General features: G+C 33.6%; 2 protein-coding genes across 2 annotated transcripts; one reads left to right on the forward strand and one right to left on the reverse strand.

Moving 5' to 3' along the window:
• Positions 1-1,044: 1,044 nt before the first annotated feature.
• LOC149485215 (uncharacterized) lies at positions 1,045-7,139 on the forward strand. The gene is made up of 7 exons (XM_089699607.1): positions 1,045-1,169; positions 1,796-1,862; positions 1,951-2,045; positions 2,407-2,520; positions 3,955-4,055; positions 4,282-4,311; positions 6,949-7,139. Exons 1-7 carry the CDS (start codon positions 1,146-1,148, stop codon positions 7,124-7,126), a joined length of 609 nt encoding a protein of 202 aa, XP_089555733.1. The 5' UTR covers positions 1,045-1,145; the 3' UTR covers positions 7,127-7,139.
• Positions 7,140-7,471: 332 nt separating this feature from the next.
• On the reverse strand, positions 7,472-16,988 carry Sply (Sphingosine-1-phosphate lyase). Its single transcript, XM_089699969.1, has 12 exons — positions 16,627-16,988; positions 16,383-16,525; positions 14,020-14,235; positions 13,265-13,473; positions 12,642-12,875; positions 11,778-11,987; positions 11,184-11,304; positions 10,657-10,774; positions 10,201-10,347; positions 9,289-9,409; positions 8,028-8,519; positions 7,472-7,656 (listed from the first exon to the last, which is right to left on the reverse strand). Exons 2-11 carry the CDS (start codon positions 16,516-16,518, stop codon positions 8,403-8,405), a joined length of 1,629 nt encoding a protein of 542 aa, XP_089556095.1. The 5' UTR covers positions 16,519-16,525; positions 16,627-16,988; the 3' UTR covers positions 7,472-7,656; positions 8,028-8,402.
• Between the last annotated feature and the right edge of the window lie 6,575 nt (positions 16,989-23,563).

A 23,563-nucleotide genomic window follows, 5' to 3' on the forward strand; every position in this document is an offset into this window, starting at 1 on the left:
TTTATTATGAACTTTATGTATTGTTCAAACGGTATATTGAATGAGTATAAATACAACCTAAATTAAATCCATTTAATTATTTTTATTTTATTACTTTACTAAAGTTCCAATAATTATGTGTAATGTCACACAGATCTAGCCATTACATAGTTCATTTACAAGTACCTACATAATATACATATTGTATATATTTCTACGTATGTAATATCAGAACCATTATTGTGGTTTGTGTATCACACTTGACTAATTTTCCTTTATCCTCATTATAAGTAAGTAAATAACTGTTACAATTTGTCATTTAAATAGAGATACATTCAATATAATAACATTTCTACGATTATAAACATTGCATATAATTTCCCAGTGAAAAAATATGATACCATCTGTGATACCATCACATCTTACATCCGCTTATACTACTTACCCCTACTTTATTTAGCCCTACTTTATTGCTGAAAGAAAAATGTATCGCATCCCAATGGGCAAAGTCTGTCTCTATTGTAGAGAAATTTTTATTAAACTTTGGTGTTCGTGTTCTAGTCTGATGCGTTTTATGGTGATCTAGAATATGTGTATAATCCACGAGATACTGCCACAAATATTAATCCAAAGAACACATACCCACATAAACCATATTAGAATCATTCGACTTCGATTCTACATAATTATTTAATATTTACAAATATTTTATCATTAATATACTATTTCAATTTTAATCACATTGACCTGCTTTTCAAATTGTAGAGATTCTAAAACTTTGATTCATATCGTGGTGCAATGCTTAAAAAAATATTATTAAATGCGCATACTGCGTAAAAGCGGAATAGCGTAGGATACTTTCTATGCTTTAACACAATATGTTAATCACACGATTATTTTAAATCGTATTTCAATGCTCCATTATCTAAGTATGTAGCAGGAATTAGCTATTAAAATATTTGAAAATCAATTCATATTAAATCATTCGCAGTATAATTGAGCTTACAGGAATATGCATTATTGAAAGCGATAGCTGTAGGTTACTTACGACTTATGAGTAAGTAAAGATAATTCAATTATGCACTTGCACGCATACCAATTTCATTATAAATGAAATTGGTATGATTTCAGTATTTCAGTTGAAGTATTCACTGTGAGAGGAAAACATGGCTGGGCAGTTGTGTCGTTTTGTAAGTAGATTTTTTAGAAGTTGTAGGTAACTACTTAGAATTTATTGAATTTGATAAGAGCTAAGTGTATTTTCTCCTTGAAGTTACCTATGTGCATACTTTAGAATAATGTTAGATATTTTAACTATTAAAATGTATAAATTATTAATTAATACCTAAGTACATTATAAGTTAAATCGAAATCTATTAATTATTGTGCAGTTTTGTGGGACTTAGACTTAAGTTATTGTAATAATTTGTAAGAATAATTTCAATAAATAAAATAATAAAAAAACCATAACAGCATTTATATTATGAGAGTAGGTATTATTTATGTTCCTTTTGTGTGTGTGTGATTTTTTTCTTGTTTGACTGTTTGTTAAATAATTATAGTCCACTTAAATCTATGTTTAAAGTAGCGTCCAGTCCTGAAATAAATCTATAGAAACGTCAGTAATTTTCCACGAAGAGATCTTTGTTATGTAGATACTTAACAGGAATAATTTATATTAGGAGTTTAATGAATAAATATTTAACTATTATCTAGGAATTCTACTGTAGCAATTTGTCTCTACAGTGACGACTTTTTCTTCTAGCTTCTTATATCAATACTTTTCGTTTCAAATCACGCTTAAATTTATTTACAGATATATCTAAAATATTTTACCATCCTCATATTATTTGTCTCTGTGAATGGATCGTGGATACCTATCGGTATGTATTTCATACTTTAAAAAAATATAAGGTCATAACAAAAAAGCCGAAAAAAGCGGTTTTGAATCAGCTTAATTTAATTTTACAGATGAATCAAAACTCTCACCAGAATGTAGAACATTAGGCATTTGTACTGAGGTTCCGGATTATCCAGAAGATATCGCAAATGAACTAATAAAAGAGGTTTGTCATCATTACTATAATTGTTTTATTTATTTTTATTTTTTAGTATTTGATCGCTCTGCCCCAGCTCGAATCGGTGTATTTTTTTAATCTATACTAATATTATAAAGCTGAAGAGTTTGTTTGTTTGTTTGTTTGAACGCGCTAATCTCAAGAACTACTGGTCCGATTTGAAAAATTCTTTAGTTGTTGGATAGCCCATTTATCGAGGAAGGCTATTGGCTATATATCATAACGCTAAGAACAACAGAATCGGAGCCACGCGGGTAAAACCGCGGGGCACAGCTAGTAAATTTATAAATACGTTTACCGTAATACCTACCGTTATAAAAGGCATTTTCCTTTATATAATTTGTTTCAGCTCAGACATAACCAAACTATATTCAGTAATGATATCACTCTTTCGACGCTTTCAATCGAGAGCAGATTTTCATTCACTCCTCTAGAAGTAGAACTGTGTGATTCTATGGAAAAAGTAAGTAAATCAAAGATGCCTCATATTTTTCGGAGAGACGGTTAGGCATACTTACAGTTTTTTAGATTATTTATGTAGATACGAATTTTTCGTTCAAATATATAAATCAGATCGAGCAGTATAAAACAATAGATATTAGTTGGCAAACTACAAATTCAATAGGTAAAACTGATATTATTAGCAATTTTTAAGAATAGAAAAAATTCGATCACGAGGCGGAATTCAAACCCTCGTATTTTTGTCATACCGGGGCAACGCATACCACCCATGATACCCGCTTCAGCAATCAAATTTATTCAACACAAAATATAATTTGATCATTTGAAATTTAAGTAGGTATTTAAAGTGGTTGTAATTGCACGACTCATGATGCGAAGCATCAGAGAGTGCTTTACGATCGAAAAATTTTTTTCGCCTCATTTTTGCAGCTATTCTTATTATTATAGCCTTGTTAGTTCACGGAATCAAGATATTTTGCATACTATTGTCGAGATAATTTAATGGAGATTAATCCCATACTTTTTAAAAAGGGTAAATGTTCCAATCGCAAGGGTACCTAGGTAACGTTGCAATTGCTATGGGCGGCGGTGAACACCTTACATCAAGTGTACCGCCCGCTCCTTTGCCGGTTGTAGTAATAAAAAAAAAAAAAAAAAAAAACTTTAACTTGTGAAAAAATCCATCATTTGAGTTAATTTTTTTTTTAAATATTCTAATCGACGATTGTAGGTCACTGAATGCGAATGATTAATTAATTCAGTGTCGTTTAATTGCAATTAATAAAAAACGAAAACTATAGTAGAGCCAATTTAATAGGCAACATTTGACGTCTATCAATTTTATCTTCATAGGGTGGTAACCTGCTTAAAAACATCGATTAAAGTGAATTAATCGATACGGACTTGAAACATTTGTCAATCGAACTTGAAACACATGTCAATAATTTATGATAATTTTTATTCCCAAGTAATCAATGCATTCGATTCTAGATGTCAGATTTCGATTTTTAGAGTAACGTCTCTGGTATTTAAAAAGAAAAAAGGTTTATTGACACAAAATTGTAGCGACGTCAGTTCTTTAAATCAGAAATTGTTCATTATGTTTAGAATGGTTTATCAGTAAAATCAAGTCCTAAAATTACTTCTATCGGTCATTATTATTATAAATATGTAATCGTAATTGAAAAAAGTTAAACAAATGTGCAGTTCTAACAAAACGAAATATCATGTTATTCTATGTCGTGGTTACTAGGTTACGTTGTTGAATTTTGTTGAACTGTCAAATGTTGCCTATTAAAATGGCTCTACAATACAAGACTATTTCTATATATATATATATATATTTTTTTTTATATTTCATAATTAAATGAGCATTATGAGTCGTGCACTTTTGGATTTTCCAAACTTTATTATAATGTTTACTAACAACTTTTAGCTTTATGTTCCGAAAGCTGCCAAAAGCAAAAGTGGCTTGTGGTTTTATATCTTAAACACTAAGCAGGAACCAGTTCAACGATTTCGTGTGGAAATATGCAGGTTAGTTTTTTTTTTATTAATAAGGGGACAGTGTGTGTTCCCATTGTATTGACATGGTTACATTTTCTGTTGCATATTTATATTGAAAGTAAAGAAAGAGTGAGAGGTCTACAGGTACATACGCTGTCACGAAAATGCATTCTTAGTAATATCCTGGTGGTCACATCATACATTTTAATTGATACATGAAAAAGTTATAAATTTAACGTATCCTTTCTGTTCACAGACCAAATGATAAAAAATCGATGATGCGAGGGTAAGTAAGCACAACTCTACTACAACAAAAATCTAGCAAAAATGTATGCGTATTTAAATGCACATAAATTTTGCCGAGTTTTATTTCTCTCACATACAGTGGTGGTCACATAATTAAAGACACTAAGAACATTTTATACTACCCAAGACACTTCTCTCAAAATTTTTTTTTACACTACCATTGGAACTTGTTAAATAATTTTAAAATATTCAGGTATGTGTTGTCTAATGCTAAACTAAATTTTATCTACAAAACTTGTCGGTTTGTTAGATTTTATTCGGTTCATCCGTACTAAGCAGTTTTAACCTAGCAAAGGGTTGGCCATATAATTAAAGACATTAGACTCGCATATAAGAAATATAAAAAATTATTATTTTAATGAGATTATTTTTACAACACAAAATACCTGACGTATTTACAAAACATTTTTACACTTTTCAATATTTGGTTGCATGTCCTTTGGCAGTAATGACGGTTTACATCTCTTGGGCATTGAAGCAACTAATTTTGTTCAAGTTGCATCACTAAATTGGTTCCATTCTTCGAAAATGCTTTGCAAAGGGTTCGAAGTTTGATGATAGCTTTGCCGCGACTTCTTTCTTTCTTGATTTCATAAGTTTTCGATCGGATTTGAATCCGGACTGTAGGGGGGGTCAATCCAAAACAGTTACAGATTGGTTCCTTAACAAGCACTTCACTACTTTTGCTGTGTGCTTAGGATCATTATCGTGTTGAAAAGTTCACACAACAGGTAAATTTTCCTCTGCATAGGGCAGCATGGATTGCTCTAAAGTATACTTGTACTGGAATTTAACCATGTTGCCTTCTGTCTTTTTGACAGGTCCAACACCAAGTCCAGAAAAACAGCGCCACTCTTTGATATTTCCACCCCCATGTATGACTACTTTTTAGAGTATCTTGGATCCATTTCCTTATTGAGATGGCGTCTTACATATTGTTTTCTGACAGAATTAATCATATTAATCTTAGTTTCATGCCAAAACAGCACATGTTTCCATTCTCGTTCAGTCCAGTGTTCGTATTTTGTAGCAAAGTGAAATCTTGCCTTCACATTTTGTTTTTTCAAAAGTGGTACTTTCCGAGATACTCTTCAGTGCAAGTTTTCCTCACACAGTCTCCGTCTTATTATCCTTGCAGACACCCCCTTCAAGCCTGCTGCACCATACAACTCTGAACTGTATCAGTTCCGACCCTTTAAATGGATCTTTTTAGCCAACAACACCATTTTTTAATCTTTCGGCCGAGTATTTTAGTTTAGTTTTTTAGTGGTTTTGCTTTTCTGAGTACGTTTTCGATCGTGTGGAGCATCTTGACATGTTTTATAGCATTCATAACCACATCCTTGAAATAGTTTAATTATCATGGAAGTTAAAAATATTTTTTCTTGTGGACGAGTCGCAACTCTTATTTTTAACCATAATAATTGATATTAAAATTATTAAACGTATGAATTTTAATTTTAAAAGTTAAAAATACCCAAAAAAATTATAGAGTGTCAACGATTTATGAAATTACGCGACAAAACGAAGTAAAGCACAATGCCGTTTCTTTTTATTTATAAAAATTATAACTGATTTCTTGTTGTCTTTAATTAAGTGGCCAGCTACACGTACGTTAACAAAGTTTGTGTTACATTCCCACAGAGAGCAAGTGTCGAAACTAACAAGGAATATAACTATTTTTTGTCCCTCATTTTAAAGAACATATTGTCTTGTATGGTTTAATAAAAATAATACTAGATTAAATACCTTTTTCAGATATTTGTACTTCCTAAAATAAATATTTTATGGTCAATTAGGGGGTGTCTTTAATTATGTGACCACCACTGTAAATGTTTATGTAATTTGTTGTTAGATAAAGCCGTCATAATATTATAGGTACCTATTGACTTGAGTAACTATTGCACGCCATTTATATCTACCTAAGCGGAGCGGGTAGTGCTCTACTCTCGCCAGAAATCAAATGATTTTTGCACGCCTCATAAGCGAAGCGTTGAGGTGGGTACTACTGTCACTTCGCGCAAAACATCTGATTTTTCAAACTTAAAATGTCTTTATGTAAGATAATACATACACACACATATTAAGAAAAAACACTATTTTTAACATTCATGATATTTTTGATGTCATTTTTGTTATTTAAACTAGTTAAAAAACAGTTTAAAAAAGTTCTGTCTTGGACGTCCGTGTGTCTGTATGTGCGGAGGATTTTCTTGTTAACACGATAGCGACCGAAATACTTTACTAATCGAGTCTTTTTTTTTCTCTTACGCTTGAGTATGCTCAGGAATAGAACCCTTTCATTTTTCAGGGTCTGATTCGATGTGGTTTAATTGTTATTAAATAAACAAAAATAATAATTAATAAATAATTATTTAAAAAAATTATGAGGCGTGCACTTTTGGATTTTCCAAATTATTTTTGTTTTTGCATTTACCTGCAAAAAATTTGATGTCTGAAAAAATTGGGGTCTGAATTTCATTTCAGTATTATAATAAATAATCATTACCACACATTTCTTAATAAAAAAAGAATTAAATAAAAAAAACATAGTAAACATAATTAAGTCCTACGAAAACTTAAATTATTACTGATTTAACTCCTCGTTTTTTTTCAGCAATACAGAAAATGGTCGATGTTCCTTGTTGGCGTTATTCAGCAACGACTCCGAGGGAATTTGCGTTCAGAAATACATACTCAGAGAAATGATAGCATTATCGAGGTCGAAACGTGAAGCATTTGTGGAACATTTCTACATGCCTTGCTGTTGCGAGTGTGTTGAAAGAAAAAAGTAGAATTAAGCCTTAATAAAATTTTTACAAAAAAAAAAACAGTTTTAAATTATTCCCCTTATAATAATGACATAGATTAAAGTTATCAATTTTTGTCTAAGACTTTATCTATGTATTGAATATCATAGACTTTGAAAATTCTTAAGAAAAGCAGAAACAAACTAATAAAATACATATAATACAGTATTTTGTAAATTTATATGTTTATGTTTGTAGGGGGTAAGTATCTATTGATTCTATAATAAAAAATACTTTATTTACTACATAAAGCTACTCTGTTTGGGAGGGACATTGTCTTTTTTATCATGTGAGGTGTTGTATTCAGCAAGTAACATATAAAATGAACCATTGAATTTTTCCAATATAATTATTACGATAAATAATAAACTATTAAATCGAACGTCTTCACCTAGGAATGTATCATAAATATCTTTACAAACTTTCCTTAAAATTATAATAAAATTTGTAACAACATACATTTTTAATCACAATAAAAATTTACAGAGTTCCATTACAAAGCTTTCTAGAAAAATCTTATGCCGGGTCCAGACTGGTGAAATGTAACATGCAATGAAAGAATTCACCGTCCACATTGCTGCAATGTATCATGAAAGGTAACACACTTTGTAACAATTTCTCATAGTTTGGACGTCTTGCGCGCGCGAATTGTGCAATGTGCATTACACGCGCATGCTACGAGCATTACAAGCCGCGCGCGGAGCGATCCGTGATTTGTCGGTTTTTCGACGAACACAAAGGGGCAAGGAACACGAATACGGGAGGTTCGTAGTGAATGCGCGTTAAGAGCGCGCTATGCGTCCACGCTTGCAGCGAACATGCAATGAAAGGCAGAATGTTACATTGCATGTTACGTTTCACCAGTCTGTACCCGGCATTAACGAACCCGCGTTGTTCAAATAATATTACGTATAAAATTTTATACCAAGAAACTACCAACTTCATAGAAAAATAAAAATATTCATACATTTATTACGTGTTATTATACTTTTATATGTTATTATGTTATTATACATATAAAAGTTAAGGAAAATGTAATGAAATGTTTACAACAAAAATCTTAATCTTCCCGTTATAAACAAATAAAAAATACTATGTATTTCATAAAATAGACTATTGAATACAATCGTACAAACATAATTCTTTGTTCCATATCAAAATACTTATAGAATAAAAATTATTTCTCAATATTTTTACAAATTAAAGCAATATATTATGCGTAAATAATGTACACTAGTACAGCTCTATATTATAAAAACATTTATTTCTCTAAATCTTCGGGTTTTGGCAAATAGTACATGGAATCTATGAAATGCTTTGTTATGTCGGACACGAGGCTTCGGTCGGAAATGCTTTGCGCTACGCCATAGATTGCCATCTGTAAAAAACATAATTTATTCAATCGATGATATTTTGGAAGCATAATTATTATTGTAGTTAAAATCTAATTAACCGATATGGGTAAAAGATAATAATTATTATAATATAGATAATAGTTGGGACGACAATTTTATAAGTAATCCAAACTAACATAATGAAGAGAAAACATTTAACTTTTATTTTTTTAGTTTGTTTTAATAACAGCTCGACTAAATAAAAGCCACTATATACGACACTAGATTTCCGCCCGCGGCTTCGCCCGCGTTTTTATTGTAATCGGTTCAGTAGTTTTTACGTGAAAGAGTAACAAACATCCATACATCTATACTTACAAACTTTCGCCTTTATAATAGTACATATTAAGATTATATCTAGCCAGCAAGAAGCCAACTGTCAAAAAATACTAAAGAACCAAAAAAAACGATAAAAATATCCTTGAATTTGATATTATTGGTTTTATGGCATTCAAATGCTTTATAAATATGATGGTCAGGCGTCCGCCCCGGATTGGCGTGAAAGGATGCGGGTTCGAGTCCCGCCTCGTAATCGAATTTTATATATTCTTTATCTATAATATAAAAATGAATCGCAAAATGTGTTGGTAAGCGCATAACTCGAGAACGGCTGAGCCGATTTCGATAATTCTTTTTCTATTATATTCCTTGAAGTACGAGGATGGTTCTTATGGAGAGAAAACGTAAACATGTACCACGGGCGAAGCCGGGGCGGACCGCTAGTAAATTTATAAAAATATCGTTGTCTCTCACCTTCCCGCCAACGGGCGCTGTCCCATTGCGGCGACACTCGGCGGCCGCCTCGGTGACGTCACGCACGAACCGCTCCGCCACGCCCGCTGCGGTGTGCGCGTGTGTCACGCAGATGTGGATACTGGGATACATTCATAAAGTAATATATAGCCACATTATATTTAACTAGGTTTCCGCCCGCGGCTTCGCCCGCGCAGTCAAAGAAAAACCCGCATAGTTCCCATTCCCGTGGGATTTCCGGGATTGCGTCATTTTCCCGGGATAAAAAGTAGCCTATGTCCTTTCTCGGGTAACAAAATATCTCCATACCAAATTTCATGAAAATTGGTTCAGTAGTTTAGGCGTGATTGAGTAACAGACAGACAGACAGAGTTACTTTCGCATTTATAATATTAGTATGGATTGCACTTTATTGTGCTGGCATACAAATTAATCATTAAAATTAAAACTTATAACTAGTCCAGCACAGAACGCAGCCTTGTCACTTAGGAACAACCCACACAGTGAGCTGCCTGGAATGTCTATGCAAGAGCATTGTAATATAATATATTATGTATTAATATAATATAATCTAGCATAGACATCTTTAATTTTACATTTTATTAAATTACGTATTTTCACAAACATTTTCTTTATTTTAAGTATGAAAAAAACACTATAGATACAAAAACATACTTCCATTATTTAATTTAAAGCTAGTGTAGGCAAGTTAGGAGGACGCGCAACTAAAGCAATCTATGTTTGAGTCTAAGTTATTTATTATATACTTTATGTAGCACAATTGGCGGCCTATGCAGTGATCTATGCCAGGCAATTACAACAATTACAAGATTTACAAGTTAAATTTGTTGCTTATATTTTTGTGTAACATAAATCAAAATATTTTTATCTGTAGTATTAAAAAGTACATACCCAGAAGGAAATTGCAGCGCATTCAAACTCCACCCTTTCTTGTGCAAAAGTTCGGCCATTGTGAAAATGTCGAACTCCTTAGAACCAAACGCAATCACGGTGGTCGCCGGTTTGCCGAATATGTAGATGCCTTTCACTTTGCGTAATCTGTTAAATGAATAATATTTTTATATGAAGTATATCTCAGAGATTTTTTGTTTAGTCACTTTTTTGTAAATTTATTAATTAAAAAAAATAAAAAACAATATTTTAAGGGGTTAATGTTGTGTTCTACAGTACAAAGAAGATTTTCTCGATCTTTCTACACGGAAATCTATCTCTGCGCCGAATTTCATACCGATCCAAACAGCAGTTTTTACATGAAGAACTTGTTACTCTAAAATCCAAACATTTTGACAAACTTAGTAGTATAAGGAGGATTTATTCTATAAGATTATGTATTACTTATGCACTTACTCAGCCTCAATATAAGTGGTAGTAGCCAAGATGTCTGCCGTCATGCGCACGTACCGCTCGCGGCCGATGTACATCATGGTCGCCCAGCACGCCGCTATTAAACCGCCAGCTCGACTACCTGCAAAATTATAATTATTACAGTAATACTAATTACTGGAACATAAATCTACACAGAAACATAGTAAATTATTATTACTTTAATAACTATTACTGGCACAGACATATACACCACTCATTAGCACGGTGAACTATCCCATAGAGCAAAATAATTAAAAAAAAATGTCACTTTTATTATTTATATCAATAATTTACTCATATTTTGTTTGTGGTTTTATTAGGTCGCCTCAATGTACATCTATGTACTATCTATGTACTCTACTCAAGCGCTTACTTTATGTACGCTACGTAATCACAAGAAATTATAAATCATTTCATTATTTTAATTAGTAAACTACATTGGATATATCTCTCACTCTCTCTTTCTTCTTTAACTCATTTTCTTACTCTCTCTTACATAATATACAAACCATTAACAGTAGGAGAGCCATAAACACCGCCGGGCCAATCCGTAGTCACAGTATACTGGCAGTGACGATACTCTGGTCGGCGGTACAACACTACCGATGTGCCTTTTGGCGCGAATCCGTACTAGAATAAAATAATATTGGAATACACTATTAAAAAATATTTAAAATAAAAGTTATATTCTTGGATGTTTTCTGTTAAGCTAAATCGTCACAACAAAATACGTATAATGCCTGACTAAATGCGTTCAATAGACAATTAGGGATACCATCCAGTTATGAAACCAGCCTTAAGATGTTAGTCAGAACTCATTGCCAGTCAAAACTTCTTTTTGAGCTTGGCAGGTTGTTTATGAACTGCCGCACGAATCGACTGAGCGACGCAAGCGCGTTTCGACAGTGGCCGGCGATTGTTGGAAGCGACTTTAGGGCATTTCCTATTTTAAAAGTACAACTATGCCGGTTTACAACAACCTGCCTGCGTGTTGATTATGATTTAATAATAATTTTGAATTATTTATTTATTTAATTATAAATATATTTTAGTAAACAGAACAATATATTTAACAACAATTCACAACGATTTATAGATCTAACCTTATGTGTATCAGCGGACATGCTAGCCACCCCGGGCAGGCGGAAATCAAACACAGGCACGGGGTACCCGGCCGCCGGCATGAAGGCCGCCACGAACCCGCCGAGACACGCGTCCACGTGCAGCGGCACGCCGTACTCTAGCGCGAGGTCGGATAACGCTTGTATGTCGTCCATCGTGCCGTACGGGAAGTTCGGCGCGGAGCCTACGATCTGGAAGATTCATTGTTTTAACCTAGATATAGGTCGCGTCATGTAAAAAGAACGCTGACGGTTAAGCTGCGCATTGGCGATTTATTGGTCTATATGTAGTTGCGAAGCCAAGACTCGAGAGCCTACTACAAAAATATAATAAGCAGCAAATACCTTCGTACTAAACTCGATACATGCCAAAACACACCCCATCACTTTCATCCAGCGTTCTTTTTACATGACGAGTACAGCTGTATGGGTTTGAAAATTCTTGGCCCTCATTAGAAATTACATTCTCATAGAATTGAGAATGTGACTTGTGTGTTTTTATGCATAGTATAAAACGATAGGTATAACAGAAACAGGACAAAATAATACGAGCCTCAAAAATGTTTTATACTTAAACTCAATTTAATATAAAAAATAAAAATCTTTTATCACGAAATTTTGTCCTTCATGCACCACATCATACAATATAAATATTGTGCATTTATTTTAAATTCAGTTTGCTAAATCATAATATTTCAAAAGGAATTTTACATTTGCAATTTACTTGTTAAAAAAATACACATTTCTATCAAAACTGTATCATTTTTTTTACTGTTCATAACAACAATAAACATTATTTTCATACCTACCCTATTTAATTCATTAAAAATCGACAATACCACTTACCATACAAGTCCTTCTTCCAATAGCCTTTTTCACAGCATTCACATCAACGGTCAGCGTCTCAGCATTTACTGGCACTGTGACGATTCCTATCCCCAAATACTGGGCAGCTTTATCGAACGCAGTGTGAGCTGTCGTGGGTAATACCATTTGTGGATTTGATATACCATTGTTGTATGCCAAATCGCGGAATGCTTTGCAGGCCATCATTATGGATTCTGTTCCACCTGTAGTAACCTAGAATGGGAAATATGTTATATGAGAAAATTTGATTGATTTCTTTATGGATAAAACAAAAGGTTGATTCGTTAATTGAATATAATTTTCTAGCTTGTAAGGTTCTTTTTAAATTCTTAGTAGGGATATGGCATCTCCGTTAATATAAAAGGAAGAACACATAATTAGAAATTAGAAATTAATATAAATTAGAAATTAATTCTAATACCGTTAAATAACGGTATGTAACGGAAATCGGAAGATGGAATTTAAAATCATTCTTCATCTTGTTAACTCCCGGGAACACATCCGCGTGCAGGGTTGGTGTAGGCAGTGAGCGTGTACGAATCACTCCCCCTACCCCCAGTACAATTACCATACAGATTATCTATAATATCACTCAAACTTACCGTGCCACAGCACTCGTCATCCCCATGAAACAGATTAGCCGCCATGCGAACAATCTCCGCCTCCATTTTATTAACGCCCGGGAACACATCCGCATGCAGCGGGTTGGTATACGCAGTGAGAGCGTACGCGTCGCACGCCACGCGGCAGATGTCCTCGTTCGTGTGATACACCGCGCCCGATACGTTGCCGCCCTTCCAGTCGTATGTGCCTAATTATAATAAGCCATTTAGTTATCTATAATACAAATATATACAAAAAGAAATAAAATATAAATCGCCAAATGTGTTACTAGGCGTAAAACTCGACGACTGGAATAATTCGGGTTTCTTTTTTGGGCACAAAGACGAGGTCGCTTATAGAGAGAAAAACGTAAAAGGGGCAATAGGGCAGAACAACGTCTGCCGGGACAGCTTGTAATCTATATTATAAATTTGAAGTATTTAAAGGTGCTAATGTCACCTAGGTAACTAGTGGTTCGAATCGAAAAGTTATTTATTGAAGTGAAAACTTTAGCCACATTGATCATTATTTAAGTTATTTGGACTAACCATTCAATTAAGAGTTCGTGCGCCCTTTGCGTTTTTAATGAATGCCTATGGATTAAACACGTAAATATTTATTTATTATTGATGACCTTATTAATTTATATGTTATACTAGACACAAGTGCGTGTCATGTAAATTGCATAACCGATTAAAATAATTAGGATAACGATGTAGTTTTATGGTATCATCTAAACTTTAAAATCACCAACCCAAACTCAAATGATCCCTAATCTCTTCAGCAACCCTTTCAGAAGGCAGTCCATTCTCTGGTAGGTGTCTATTTATAGGAACACCCGCCAAACGCTTCGCAACATCTTTTTTGAAATCCTTCTGTATTTCGGCCATTTTCTCTTCGATTTTTCTTCTCACTATTGGCACTTGACGAAGCCATCGGAAAAACTCTTTTCTTAGTCTTGTGGTGGGCGCTGGAAGTAAAAAAGCAAAATCGAATAGGTTTGACAAACAGAAAAACAATACCAATACATACATTCTTAGAAATAACAAAAATTTATAACTTGGGTTTTCTTTATATATTTTGGCCTATTAACCCTTGAATACATAAACAATACTTTCTTATGAGTTGCGCTTACTAATAAGCAGGTTTTAAAACAACAACTTTCAACATGTGTTTACAATTATGTAATGAGTAATGACCAACTTCTATTCATAAAACTGACCAAATAGGATTTGCCCCAACGGCTAACAAAGAGCATTACACAGAATAGCGTCATTAGGAATTTTTTAATCATAAACAGACCTAAGTAACTCGTTTCCTTTGAATGACATTCCTAATAAATGAGAATAAAAACAGTGGTTAACCATTATAACAATAGAATATTTCTAGGGTAAACCTTCAGCATTCGGCCTCCCCCTCTGCGAATGCATGAGGAGCAAATATTACGAAGGGTGTCACATGTGCATTCCAGAAACACAGTGGTCTATGGAGCGGAGCTTAGTTGTACAAAACATAGAGAACCACCAGATCTAGTCCGAGCCCCTTTGTTCCGAAAGCGCTGGGTAAAACACAAAACAAAATGGGGACAGGAATTTCCCAATTGTACAAACAAATTTGTCCAGTTCTTAGTTCATACGGAATCAATGTGCGCATCTGAATCACACTCGACCCCATTTTTTTCTATCAGAAATTCACAAGTTGAACGAGGATAATACTATGAACAAAATAAATTACGACACCGCTCCAAAAATTCATTGAGGAAAACATGATAATAAACTCGGCGAGAAGAAATGATCAGAATGACTTTGCAACTTTAGAATTGACTCAATATGATGACGCATTCCATTAGTGCTCTAAAAAAAATACGCAACTATTTCATCAGTTTAAAGTATAATTGAACAATAAGGAAATAAAAATAAAGTTAAGAATTCAGCTCCAATTTCGGGACTGGACTTTTCGAAAAGCACTCGCAGAATCTCGTAAATAAACTTATTCAATAACACAAAACTTACCAAACTTTTCATAAATATTTGTATTTATTTTACTTTAGTAGACCTTGCAAGCCTTTCGAAAAAGGTTGACTGCCTATCCGTTTAAGTATGGTTCACGAAATCCGCGACATTTCCGAAATTTCGTATCTTTATTTTAAGTAGGAATGCCTAAATAGTAAGAGTTGTAAACAAAACAAATGACCTTCAAATCTCTAATTTTATCATATTATCATATCAGAAAAATTAAGTGTTACATCATAATTATACTACTTGTTATTGAATTAGAACTATGAACACACATTTACATTTCACCCCTAAAAAAATTTTAATTTGCAATTCTTAGTAAAAAGTTTTAAACATTGATAAAAATATTTATATATTTCATTTGTTGAATGCTAGATTATTTCTGAGTGACATAGGCTATATTTTATTTCATTTATATTATATCCCAGGTCAACCCAGGCCCAGGTGGCAAAGGGTGGTTAGTGTATCATAAATATTTTACAATATAGCATATTAGCTATAGTTTGTTTGTTGGCTTGAATGCACTGATCACAGGAACCATGGATTAAATTTGAAAAATTATGTCACCGATAGACCATTTATTGAGAAACGCAATAGGCTCATTACGCTGATACCATTTAGAGTGGAGCGATGCGGGTAAAACCACAGGATGCAGCTAGTAACGAATATTTTGAAAAAGATGAATGTAATTTGTAATGTACAAGTAGTGTGATATGGAGTGTTCAAACAGTTGTTAAAGAATAATTAGTAATATCACTTTCAAGGATACAGTTTATGCTAATAGTGTGTATTATCATTACACATGTGAAACAATAAACAAGTACAGTTGTACTGACACAAATTTCCTAATTACAAAATTTGTTAGAAGAAATATTGAGTGTTACTATGCACTTTTTGTCCTGCATACAACAAAAATGCAGATTATTTCGCAATTTGTATAGTACATAGGAATGTTTTAAAATTATGACTAGAAAAGGAAAACTTTATATTAAGTACTTTATTCCATACCTGTAATTAATTATCACTAACATTTAGGCAATAGTATTAGGAATAGACTCATGAAGTTTTTTCTAATAGTGATATGAAAAATAAATATACTCACTTTCTTTTCCGTTATAAAGACTGTGTGCCCAGACGAGTGCTAATACTGAAGAAGCAGTTAGAGTCACTATTTGCCATGGTTCTTTACCATCAAAGAACTTATTAATGGCTTTCAATGGCTGTGGTCGCTCACTCATGATTACACTGTAATTTTTCAAAATAAGATAAATTACCAAGAACAATACCAAATTAATATAATTATTCTCACTTAATAAATAATTATGACTTATGTGTCAACAATTTACCTGTAATTAATTATCACAAACTCAATAAGCTATCTCAAATCTTTATGGATCTATCAAAAATTACAAATTTTTAATCATGTTAATTATGTAGATAACAATTATAGTTTGCGATAGTTGTAAATCCCTGAGAACACAAAGTTCAGCTGCACTAATTTAATAATTTTTAAAATCACGTAAATGTTATGTTAGATATTTATGAACACTTTTTATGAATTATAACAGCTGCTAAGGCGTAAGTAGCAAAATTCACATAAATAAATTAAAGGATGTTAATTGATAGAGCACTAACACTTCTGTTTTATTACAAGGAAAACAGAGTTTTGAGGAAAAGGAATTTTTTTTCGATCATATGTTTATGACAACAAGAGCACCACAGATAAACTATAAAAGAATTAAAAATATAGGTAAACCAGAATCTGATGGCAATTAGGGAAATCAAAATTTTTAGTGTGCAACCCTAGGGAAAATGGACTGAACGATCTTGATACTTTTTATTTTTTATTTTGTCCTCAATATCATTAGTCACATTACATGTGGACAATACTGTACTTAATAATGAGATATCCACTAATATTATGTAGGTACATACTTACATGTATAATATACATATTAGTTTCAGAGGCGGCTCGCCCTAAGGAGCGCTGGTGCAGTGAACTCCCATAAATAATTATAATAAAATCATACTCCTTAATTTCATTATTAACATTAATTATTACTATTGAAAATCAATCGTAATCGTAAAAAACTACTGTCAATACCAATGAATATATCCATCATTCCATCATCCCATACACCTGTATGTATTATGTAACGCGCGAAGCGGAGCGCTCACGATTGCGCTCCAATGCAAAAAGATTTAGTACATTTCATAATACGAAAACCAATAGGAGTGAAATAGAGGGTTTGCCAGAGCCCTGCGCATGAAACAAAAGATTTTCTATGGAAAAGTAGCAAAATTCGGAGCGCCGCTCCCGCAAACGTTGCCGGTTCGTTTTTACCGCCCGGGCGCCCGTACACAGGACAGCGATTGCGCGCGACGTTGCCACTCCTATATAAACAAACACTCGAGTCAACTTCAATGCACGCGCGTGAATGCAAATTCGGGAATTTTCTAATTAAAATCATAAGATACGTGTTGAAATAGTCTGTAGTTATCAGTATTACTTGTGATTGTTAAATGAACAATCATAATGTGGCGTTCATTAAAAAGTGTGTTAAAACGTTACAAATTCGGCTTGAATTGAAAGCTTAGGGACCGCCACGGCCTGAACTTGACCTTACGCAAAAATGTACGACAAAAACGAAAACATATTATACGCGTGTGTTTAAATCCGAACAAGGCTAAACTGTACATTATAGGGCGTGGAGTTGAGAGTCGTAATTTTTTTTGTGGTTAGCTATTGTCCTATGGAACCTAAATCTGAAATTTCACAGCGCGAAAACTTTTTGTTTTTGAGTCACGAATTTTTGAAAATCGGAAAATTTTACTCCATTTTATCTTTGAAACGCGAACTTACTGTTATGACAGTGTCAAATTGACCTACAGCGATTGTCAAACGCGTTTCATTTCAGGTAAAACATTTCTATCTAACAAAAAAAATATTATAATTTAAATTTTATTTATGAAATTTGTATAGTACGACATAAAAGAGATGAAATTAATTATTTTGGAACTAATTCGTTTTTCATTACCTGGCAACCCTGAATTGGCAATGTAGCTGTCAAGTTGAATAAAAATTTGTTGTTTTTTTCGTGAAGTGGAGAATTATTGAGATAAAATTGTTATTTAGAACAAGAAATTTAAATAAAAAAGGAGACATCATGAAAAAGGTAACGTAGCGGTGTCCGTGATGTGGTGTATAAAGTTTTTATTCGGTGTTTGTCCGAATTTCAAGCTGGAAATTTATTGACTGATTTGGAAAACGTTTACAAACGTACAGCAGAATATACCGGTGAGATTCCATTTATTTTTGCTCAGTACTACGTAAAATAGAATATTCCATTAGTGACGAGTGTTTAATGTATGTATGTATGGCGATTATTACGTTTTCGCAATTTAATTTGAGGTTATTTGTATGTAAACAAAAACTAGTTTTTATAGTGCGACCAGCACAATTTGAGTCAAGAAGTTATATCCAATCCAACCAGCCTCAAATAAAGTACCTAGTTTAGATTTTACTACATAGTATAGTGATAACTGTTTTCATACAGGTATTAATCAATCAAACCATAAGAAAAAAAATCATATTTACTGTATCATATTTACAGATACTGAAGATGCCCCGTACCCTCTTGCCAGTACTTCGAAACAGAGTGATGATCAGTCCTTTGAAGGAGTAGAATATTTAGATTATGATGAATTACATTAATGTACAAAATTTATCTACAAAAAAAATAAAAATATGTGGTTTTCAAATCGCCTTGTTTTTTTCTACCCGACGGACCCAGAAAGAGGGTAATGTGTTTGAGCTGCATGTATGCTTGTTTGTTTGTATGTTTGATTCTATGTGCGCCTCTGCAGTCTAAACACTTGACCGATTTTTATAAAATAACTAATTCCAAATACATTTAAGTAAAATTTGACCTAGGTCAATTAAAATACGAATGTATTTTTGTCTTAAATTTACACTATTGCTACAATGAAACAATTATAACGGTTTAAATCGCGGTATTTATTTTAGATTATATTATATAGATTTTTGGATTTTTATTCTATAGTATCAAGATCGCTTGCGTCGCAGTATCAGTGTTGCTACATGATCGACGGTGGCGCCCTCATTTATTTTCATCTCTTTTGTGTCGCACTGTATATTTTTTAACAACAACATTAAAAATAATTATTATTAAGTATAGTTTTTGTAAAATAGATTAAATAAAATAAAATTATAAATATTCGCAATTTATAATTTAACAAAAATATTAATCGAAGTGTCTAGTCGTCCGCTAAACGGATGAATAAAATAAATTTGTCGTCCGATTACCGGATGAATAAAATAATTTAATCGTCCGATTATTCGGATTACTAGATAACCTTTTAATACTAAGGCTAGTTGGGTTGGACTAAAGCAAAGGGGGCGCAGGACTTTTGATGGAGTTGGTGTCATTTTAACACCTATTTATTATTGTTTTATCGTAAAGATAACGCTAATATAAGCATGTTTTATAGGAACAACTTTTCTCTAAAATCAAAAATGGCGGAGATATTCACCCTGAATTCGTTAGGTTAGGTTTAGGTTAGGTTAGCCTTTAGGTTAGGTTAGGTTAGGTTAGGTTTCTTAAAAAAAAACTACACAGAAATAGGAGCCCCGCGAAGCGGGGCTCCGTCGACGCGCAAAAAAAAATCAAGTTAGGTTAGGTTAGCCGTTAGGTTAGGTTAGGTTAGGTTTCTTAAAAAAAAAAAACTACACAGAAATAGGAGCCCCGCGAAGCGGGGCTCCGTCGACGCGCAAAAAAAAATCTAGTTAAGGTTAGGTTAGCTGTTAGGTTAGGTTAGGTTAGGTTTCTTTAAAAAAAAAACTACACAGAAATAGGAGCCCCGCGAAGCGGGGCTCCGTCGACGCGCAAAAAAAAATCAAATACCTACGTGTGCCCTCCTCCCCCCACAAAAAACCTATAATACGTGCGGCAGTTCTCTAAAGAAACCCCGATAACCTAACTATATAGATAAATAGATGTTATCGGACGATTAAATTATTTTTTTCATCCGGTAATCGGACGACTAATTTATTTTATTCATCCGTTTAGCGGACGACTAGCGCTGTCCAATATTAATTGTACGCTTTGTACCGTGGAACAAAACAATAACGACGTCATTTTCAGTTACCGTTCGTTTGCTGCCTTTCAGTCGAGATCGTTTCGTGCGTACTCCTGTTAAGCCCTAAAACTGTACAAAACTATTAAACTTTTACTTTTAGCATACAAATAGGTAGCGAGGAGCGAAGCGACGAGCGTGTTAGGTTAACATTTGAACTGCCGCACGAGCCGAGCGAGCGAAGCGAGCGTGCCGCGGCAGCGGCCGGCGAGTGCCAGAAGCGACTTTAGGGCGATTCCCACTCAAACAAAAAAAAAACTACAGGTCATACTAATGTCTATTACATTAAATCTGTCATATTTCAAATCAAAGAGCTAATGCAATATTACTAGTATTGAAAACTATTATTGTAAAGTAATAATTAATATTAATTGCTTCAGATCAATGTGGAACTGGAAAAAAATACCTAAAGCAAAGGGGGCGCAGGACTTAGAAAATTTTTGATGGAGTTGGTATCATTATAACACCTATTTATTATTGTTTTATCGTAAAGATTACGCTAATAAAAGCATGTTTTGTTGGGGCAACTTTTCTCTAAACTTGATAATTACCAAGATACATGACGGATTGTAAAATGTAAATTTTTTCAATGATGGAATATTATGTATTCAATATTAAGCTGCGAAAGTCCGAATCTAGCTAAAAAACGTTACGCTAAAATAAGCATTGCATTATCATAAGACTTGCCACAGAACCGAAGCTGTCAACCCCGAATTCCACGTGGTCTTGTCTGCCCTACCCCTAGAGTGTATGTAAAAAGCCGGAGGCGCGGAGGGAGAGCAGCCCTCGCCCGCCGTGACAAAGCTCGGGAGCCGTGCGGAGCGGAGAGGCTGAGGCTGGTCACCGAAGGCGACCAATAAGCTGAAGCTGCGAAGTGGAGTACGGGCGACCGTGCTTTGTCACTCAAGGGCGGAAGGGCTGCACTTCCCGTAGCGCCGGAGCTAAGGCAGTGTCTGAGACAATATAAAAAAGACATGAAGAGATAGGGAAAGGGTTAGGTTAGGTTTTATCATCAATCTTTGAGGGCGAATATCTCGGCCATTTTTTATTTTGGAGAAAAAGTTTTTTTTATAAAACATGCTTATTTTAGCGTTTTGAATAAAAATTATGTATTTTATGATACCTATACAATTTTCACTTTAGATCAAAAATTTTCTAAGTCCTTACTTTGCGCCCCCTTTGCTTTAGGCGGACCAAAACTTAATTTGTAAATATCTCGAAAACTATTAATTTTCGCGCCCCCCCCTTTAAAGGGGAAGTTCCTAGTACCCACCCCCCCTCTCTCCACCCCCCACTACCCCCAAATTCCACGCCCTATAATGTACAGTTTTACCCCGAACAATATTATGTGAAAACACCGTGGTTGTGTGGTTGTGATGGAAACAACAAACTATTTTGTTTTCCGACTTCCGTGTCTTTTATTTGAAGCGGGCGCGGCCGGCGGAGGTGAGTGCTTGGACTGAAACGGGCATTGACGACTTAGCTCATCTTTCAATCAATATGAAAAAACATTCACAATCTCGGTACCATTTGTTGAATGAACTGCAATTGGCGTCTATCGGGCGACAAGACATTCGTAAAGCTAGTGCTTTCGAATGTCTTGTCGCTTTACGAATGTCTTGTCGCTTTAAGTTATAGATATTTTTTAGCACACCAAAAAGAAAGACGTATGCATTTCCTTTATAAGTAATTTTTATGATAAATTGTACTGCTTTACTCCATGTATTTTCAGTGTTTTATTTCAAGTGAACACCCATAAAATTTTGTCACGAGCCGCCTCTGATTAGTTTTATATGTATATTAGAAATATTATTATTTACACATACTTATTACTAACCTATATTTTGTTTAAATCATTATCATTATGCCATTTCAAAATATGGATATAATGATAATGCAGATCAAAACTAGGGTCATTGCGCCTGTTCGCGTCCACATGCCTATTCGCGTCCATTTTGCGGATATCTTTTAGAAAATTCACGAAAATAAGTATACTTTAAGTAAAATTGTAATGAGAAAAATTTCCGATAATACCTCAATGTATAAGAGACATGCACACATATTCAAAATATGCCTGCGCACCGCCTATCCTATTTAAAAAAAATATTTAATTTTGGTTATTAAACGAGAGAGCTAAAACGCGCGGGATTTTGAGAAAAAAATAGTGCGCAGCGTCGCGTTTGACGGTAAGTATCTTATTGTTAAATGTGAATTTTTGAATATGTAACTGTTTCTTTACTTAGCTAACAAAACATGGAATAGTATGGATTATAAATCAGCTTATTTCTTTTACAATTAATAGCTAAAATAAGGTGGACGCGAATTACTACACCGAATTTGTACAACTTCCATTTTGCGTCCACGGTGGGCGCAAACTATACCTATAGTGCATAACAATAGAACATATTGCGTCCACATTGTTTTTCATTAAGTAGCAATGAATTGTTTGTTAAAATATGTAATTTAAAATAGATTGTAAATTTTTGACTAAGACTACAAGTTGATAATTTAAATTTTCATTCAAATTAGCAAATTTTATGCAATTTTTTTCATTTTAAAATGGGTTTTCTAAGAATGAGACTAGTATCTTTGAGAATGAGAATCAATAAGTCTGTGGTTAAGAAAATAATATAAACAAAAAAGAAATTGAATTCATTAGAAACTAAAAATAGGGTAGGTAGGTAATCTTGATAGAACTGATTATTATTTATTTACATAACGTAACTTTGTTTTTTGTTAATTTTTAGTTCTATTAATGATGAGAAGATAAATATAAATAAGTTTTTCCAGTTTCCTTACAGTGAATTATATTAATAATAATGTTGATTTTAGGGTTCCGAACCTCAAAAGGAAAAACCGGAATCCTTGTAGGATCACTTTGATATCCGTTCGTCTGTATGTCCGTCTGCCGGTCTGTCTTTCTGTCAAAACCCTTTTTCTCAGTAACGCGTTGAGATATAAAGCTGAAATTTATATTGAATACTCAAGTCTACGGTCCCTTGAAGCAGTGAAAAAATCAAACTTAAAAGCCAAAGCAATCAGAAGATACAGCCGTTTATGCTGCAAATTTTCGCAAATTTCGACATTCGCAAGGGAATCAAAACCTACAGGGTACTTTACGTGAAC

Source organism: Colias philodice, chromosome 10, assembly GCF_061535455.1.
Source record: "Colias philodice isolate Cphi_HAF_F1 chromosome 10, ilColPhil1 Martin Lab GWU primary, whole genome shotgun sequence".
NCBI lineage: Eukaryota > Metazoa > Arthropoda > Insecta > Lepidoptera > Pieridae > Colias > Colias philodice.

Coding starts and splice junctions, on each gene's coding strand:
- LOC149485215 (XM_089699607.1), top strand. CDS start 1,146: ATGGCTGGGCAGTTGTGTCGTTTT. Junction 1,170..1,795: donor CTGGGCAGTTGTGTCGTTTT/GTAAGTAGATTT, acceptor ATTTATTTACAG/ATATATCTAAAATATTTTAC. Junction 1,863..1,950: donor TGGATCGTGGATACCTATCG/GTATGTATTTCA, acceptor TTAATTTTACAG/ATGAATCAAAACTCTCACCA.
- Sply (XM_089699969.1), bottom strand. CDS start 16,518: ATGAGTGAGCGACCACAGCCATTGAAAGCCATTAATAAGTTCTTTGAT. Junction 11,988..12,641: donor TTGGAAGAAGGACTTGTATG/GTAAGTGGTATT, acceptor TGAATCTTCCAG/ATCGTAGGCTCCGCGCCGAA. Junction 9,410..10,200: donor GCGCTGCAATTTCCTTCTGG/GTATGTACTTTT, acceptor AATGTATCCCAG/TATCCACATCTGCGTGACAC.